Raw genomic sequence first — 5541 nt, forward strand, 5'->3', positions numbered from 1 at the left:
TAAAGTACAAAATGCTGTGATTCTTTTTAATATTGTTCACCAAACTTATTTCAATGTCCTCTGCTTGAGTTCTTTCCTGCAGTGTTTCTATTATTTCAGGGCCCTGCCTGATTGTAGTTTCCTGATCGTTACATTTGCCTCCTTTTCCTTTTGACTAAGTTCACAAACTCTCATCATCACAGGTTATCATCCTACCATCCGTGCCCTTCCTTCATACTGGAACGTTCAGGTCCTGGACTTTAATTAGTCCTTAAACAACTCCCAATTTAGTAGTGAGTTGGCCCACTAACAGCTGTCCTCGATGATCTCCCCCTAGCTCCCATCTAAAAATGCCATAATTTGCCTTGTTTTCCTGGGTTTCTTGTGCAACAACTGTATGTCAATGGTTAACAATGCAACTCAATGCAATAAAATGTCTATTACATTCTTACTTGAAAAGGACTACTAAGATTCAGTAAATCATTTTGCTGAGGAAAACAAATTTGGTGATTAATATAATGCAGTCATAATAAGCTGTAGTTTGAGATTACATATACTTCCTCTTCAACTTCCTAAAGAAACAAATGATCCTGTATTATGACTACCTAATTCAATGCATCGACACTGTTTAAAAAACTGCAATTGTAATCAAAAGAAGAATTATATTTTAATATACATATTTCTAAGTACAAGTGTGCACATTCCATACAATAAGAAAAGGTTCATAAACGATCGTTCAATAAAAGAAATTTAAATACAAATGACTTTTGTACTGGTCACACTTTTAAATCAGGATAAGTTACGGGGGGGGGGGGGGCGGTGGAGGAGATTGTTAATTGACCTGAAAATGAAAGCCAAAATAAATGGCACTTTTTAAAACAACCATCCACTTTTATTCTAAGTAAATTATTTTTTTTGAATTATCAAATTGTTGAGACTTATCCAATCACAAGTTATTCAGAATACTTCAGAATCTTTTCATCAATATTTACAACTAAAAAATAGGAAAAGGCTCAATGGTTCATTTTGTTTCTGTGTTGATTCCGTACTTTTCCTTGAGAATTTTGAGTTGTTCTTCCTTTTTCTTTGTATCCATCTTCTGGAAAGCCTATTTACATGGTAAAATAAATAAAATTAAAAGATACTAAATAACCAGACTTCAGCAATTAAATGTGTACAAGTGTCAGTGGAAAATGAGCTATCACTATTAATGCTTCAACTGTTAACCATTATATTTTATGTAAAACAGCATGCTAGCAAAAAAGATTTTAATACTACCTAAATTTCCACCACAAAATCCATCCACAGCATCACACCACACTATGATCTTCACTAACATAAAACATTAATTTCAGATATAGCCTTCAGCCCTCCCTGTCTGTCCTTTATTGCAGGAGGGTTTCAAGCCACTTTATATTCTTTGATATTTCTCTCCAAATGTTTATTTCACAATATAAACCTCAGAAACAATCACTTCTCTTCAATTTCCTAGATTTTTTCTCTCTTCCTTACACCCATGTTGTTAAATTTTAAAGTAGAAATGTATATAGAAGTTTATAAATGTATAATTGAACTGATATTTAAAATTGTAATTCAAGTATTAAACACTTACCCTATTTGCATTGTAGTATAAAACAACAAGGTATCTGTTGCAAACATTAAATCCAGATAAGTGATCACAAGCATTTTTGGCATCAAAAATGTCTTCATACACTACATAGGCAGTTCCTCTCGTCTCAGGCGTATTTCCACTGCAATGCAATTAAAAATGACATTTGCATATTAAACATTGCTAAAATTAGTGTCAGTTATAAAAGTTTCATAACTTCACTTCTTCTGATGGTCCCATTAAGAACTTTAGGCCATGCTCTCATTGAAAGTCAGCTAACCTGTGATTTTTATACTTTGATAATGTATCATGGAATCTAAAGACCAACTAGAAGGCAATTGTTTGCATATCAGACCTTTCCCCTTACTTAAAGAGAACTGGGTTCAGGCTCAAAGCATGAGCATCCTGATCTAGGGGACTGAATGCATTTCATATCCAGCCCATCAACCTTCACACTCGCAACAGTAGGATTCAAGATCACAGTTGCTTGCTGTGGTGGTAAGGCCCCCAGAGTAACTGGTTGCACAGAATACCAAAGTATTCTGTCTTTTAAGTTTATGAATGTAAATGGATGACAAGGACATCCATGTCAGACTTCTGATCATAGATTGCAGCTCCTCCTTCAAACCATCGTTCCTAGGGATCTAGGCCTCTGAATTTGGCTGATTTCAATGTATTTGAATGCATGCCAGAAGGATTTTGGGTAGGAAGGGAAAAAGTTATTCGGTTCAAACAAAAGGTCTTTGATCTGATACATTAACTGCTTCTCTTCCAACGGATACTACTGAACCTTCAATTATTTCATACCTTAAGGATTTTTTATTTTTACTTACACTCTGATTTGTCTGATTGGTCCGTACTTCCCAAATATATCATACATTTCCTCTGCTGTAATTTTGTAAGGCAAATTTCTTATGTACAATATACGGTTTACTTCAGGAGGTAAACGAATCTGAAATAGGAAGGAAGTTGTTAACTAACATAGTGTCTGGAGAAGGGGCGGGAGAGGGCGTGTGGAGATGGACGAGGTTGGGGGAGGAAGACGGGAGAGGGCAGAGGAAGGGTGGCCGAAGGAGAGGGGTGATGAAGTGGATAAGGAAGGGTAGCCCGGGGTTGGGGTGAAGGAAGGAAGGGAATGGCCGCCTGGTGGGGGAAGAGTTGCCGCGGAATGTAGGACTGATCCCCAGAGGAACAAGCTATCTTTTTTTTCCTACTCCGTGCTGACGGCTCTGATCTACCAGGCTCAGTCAGGGGCCTCGTTGCTGCCGCCCCAACCATCCCACTCACATTCGCTCGTTTTGCTGCTTGCATCGCCATCTTGCCCGCTCCGATGGCCTTGCTGCGTCGACCGAAGAAACCTCGATCTCGCGCGACCCAATCACAAGCTCAACAATCACTTGCGTCACCCGCGTCATGACATCATTGTTCTCGTTGATTGACACTTCTGGCAATCCCAGGGTCTCTGAGGATGTCAGAAAGTTGATGGCAACATCTGCAGAGTTGTTCATTTAAAATTTGTTACTCGAAGTTAATGAGTAAATGCGACAAGAAAACAACGAGAACCTGCAGATTAGGCAGCGATAATCGGCAGAAATGGTCAGTTAATATTTTGAACTGGGACTAAATTAGGAAGCGGTGATGTACATCAAGGAGGGGAGAAGATGGGGAGGGTCTCAGACAGGTGATAGAGGCCGCGAGTTACGGGCAGGGAGGGTAGGTGGGGGAGGTGTTAGAGAGAAAAGAATAGAAGTGAGTAGAGAAAGTATAGAAACAATGGGATCGGATAAAGATTAATTGGGGTTTCCTGAAGTTAGAAAAGTCGTTGTTCAGGCCTTTGAGTTTAAGACCGTTCAGGAGAAATATGATGCTTACTTTCATCTTGAAACATTGACCATTTCTACACATGGCTCCTTCTGACCGCCGCCTGAATGTTTGCCCTCACTCCTTTCTCCATTAAACAGCTATTGTGGTATTCTGTCATCACAGATTTTTCTAATATGTCCTGCCCAACTGATTCTTTCAGTAGTGTCAGAATCAGATTTATTGTCCTGAACATGTTGTAAATTACATTTCCGTAAAGGCACTATTTAAAAAATAATGACAAATAATAAAAAATAAATCAGTGCAAAAGAAGAGAAAAAAGTTAGGTCGTGTCTGTGTCTTTTCAGAAATCTGATGGTGGTGGGGAAGAAGGTGTTCTTGTAACGTTGGGTCTTCAGACTCCTGTACTCCTTCCTGATGGCAGGAGTGAGAAGAGCGCATGGCCTGGGCGATGAGGGTCCTTGATGATAGAGGCTGCTTTCTTGAGACACCTCCTCTTAAAGATGTCCTTAATGTTGTGAAAATTAATGCGCATGATGGCACAAGTCAAGTTCACATCTCTTTGTAGTCTTTTCCTGTCCTGTGTAGGTGTTGGAAAGCTTTATCTGAAACAAAAACTGTTTCTGGAATCTTGCCTTTTCCACTTGATATGAAGTATTTTGGTCAGATGGTAATGCTGTATACCAGCCATTCTCAACCATTTTCAGCTATGACCCCCAGAGAACCCTGCTCAAAGTTTATGAGCTCCCTTTTCTTCGAAGCAGTCAAGTTAAGTTGGTTTCTTCCATTCTTCTATTCAACACTGTGTACACTTTGGTTTCCCCCCCTTTAATAATTTTTTCTGTCCTCCCCCCCCACTTAAATGTGTTGATGCCCTCAGTATGCCTCAGAAAGGCCCCTGTTGAGAATAACTGCTAGATACTATCCATGCCTCACTAGAGGAAGGTGGATATCACAACAGCACAACAGACTGTAGGCTTGGTCTTATGACTGATTCCACTCTGCTACCATACTTCAGTATATTCTTCTTACCTAAAGTCTTAAAGGAAATGTAATGAGGGTGTAGTACTTGCAAATTCCCTTGAAAGCTAACACACAAGGGAACCAAGTAACATGGAAGTCTAATGGAATATCGGCAAGTAGATTAAGGAGCTTGCAACAGAAATGTTTAGTCTTCCAGCAGCTGTACAATGCACTAGTGAAACTGCACTTGGAATACTTTAAACAGTTTTATTTCCCCACATGTAATTAAAGGACTGCACGGTGCAGTGGTTAGCACAAAGCTATTACAGTGCCATTAACCCAGCTTTGAATCCACAGCTGTCTCTAAGTAGTTTGCACATTTTCCCTGTGTCCATATGGGTTTCCTTCAGGTGCTCCAGTTTCCTCCCACATTAGAAGGAGTTTGAAAGTTAACTGGTCACATTAGTGTATTTGGACAGCTTAGGCCCATGGGCTGGAAGGGGCTATTATTGTTGTGTATCTCTAAAATGTTTAAAAACATATAATTGAAGGTGATTCATTCAGGTGATACTGGGTACGGAAGGATTATCTTACAACCAAAAAGGTTATATAAGTTGAGAAAAATAAGAGTCAATCTTATTGAAACCTTGAGATAGAGATTAGAAGACCAAAATGGAAAGGAGCTTTGAAGAAAAGCAGAAAAAGCTGGGAACATTCAGTAGTGCAGGTAGCAAATGTAGAGAGAGAAAAACAGTGTTGTTGCATCAGATTGAACTGGTTAAATATCCTCCACCAATATCTGAAACGTGCTCCTTGTATCATAGAAGCACACATTTACTGTAATAAAACTAAGTGGCAAATATTTCAATATCTTCATACATCTGCTTTCAACATTTTGTTCATGAGAAACTCATGACCATGCCAACTTAGGCATTCCCACATTAGAAATAGTGATCTTCAGTTCTGCTAATGTCACCAGTGCAGTATCTCAAATCAGTAAAATAATTAAAAAATGTTCTTTAGAAATAATGCTATTGGTTAATTATCTGGATGTAAAATTTATTATTCTTAACACCATTATTTTGCCATCAGATTGAATGCCAATGTCTAAATCTATTTTATCAAAATATGGGAGACATTAAATTATTCTGAATGTTTTCATCGTTAAG

General features: G+C 38.6%; 1 protein-coding gene and 1 long non-coding RNA gene across 2 annotated transcripts; one reads left to right on the forward strand and one right to left on the reverse strand.

Annotated features, from left to right (window-relative positions):
• Positions 1–627: 627 nt before the first annotated feature.
• Positions 628–2982, reverse strand: sf3b6 (splicing factor 3b, subunit 6). Its single transcript, XM_069886390.1, has 4 exons — positions 2876–2982; positions 2422–2540; positions 1592–1730; positions 628–1087 (listed from the first exon to the last, which is right to left on the reverse strand). The coding sequence occupies exons 1-4, from the start codon at positions 2903–2905 to the stop codon at positions 1001–1003; spliced, it is 375 nt and encodes a 124-aa protein (XP_069742491.1). The 5' UTR covers positions 2906–2982; the 3' UTR covers positions 628–1000.
• On the forward strand, positions 2869–3964 carry LOC138736606 (uncharacterized). The gene is made up of 2 exons (XR_011340432.1): positions 2869–3184; positions 3757–3964. It is a non-coding gene; the product is annotated as an uncharacterized lncRNA (long non-coding RNA).
• Positions 3965–5541: the final 1577 nt, after the last annotated feature.

This window comes from Narcine bancroftii, chromosome 6 (assembly GCF_036971445.1).
Source record: "Narcine bancroftii isolate sNarBan1 chromosome 6, sNarBan1.hap1, whole genome shotgun sequence".
NCBI lineage: Eukaryota > Metazoa > Chordata > Chondrichthyes > Torpediniformes > Narcinidae > Narcine > Narcine bancroftii.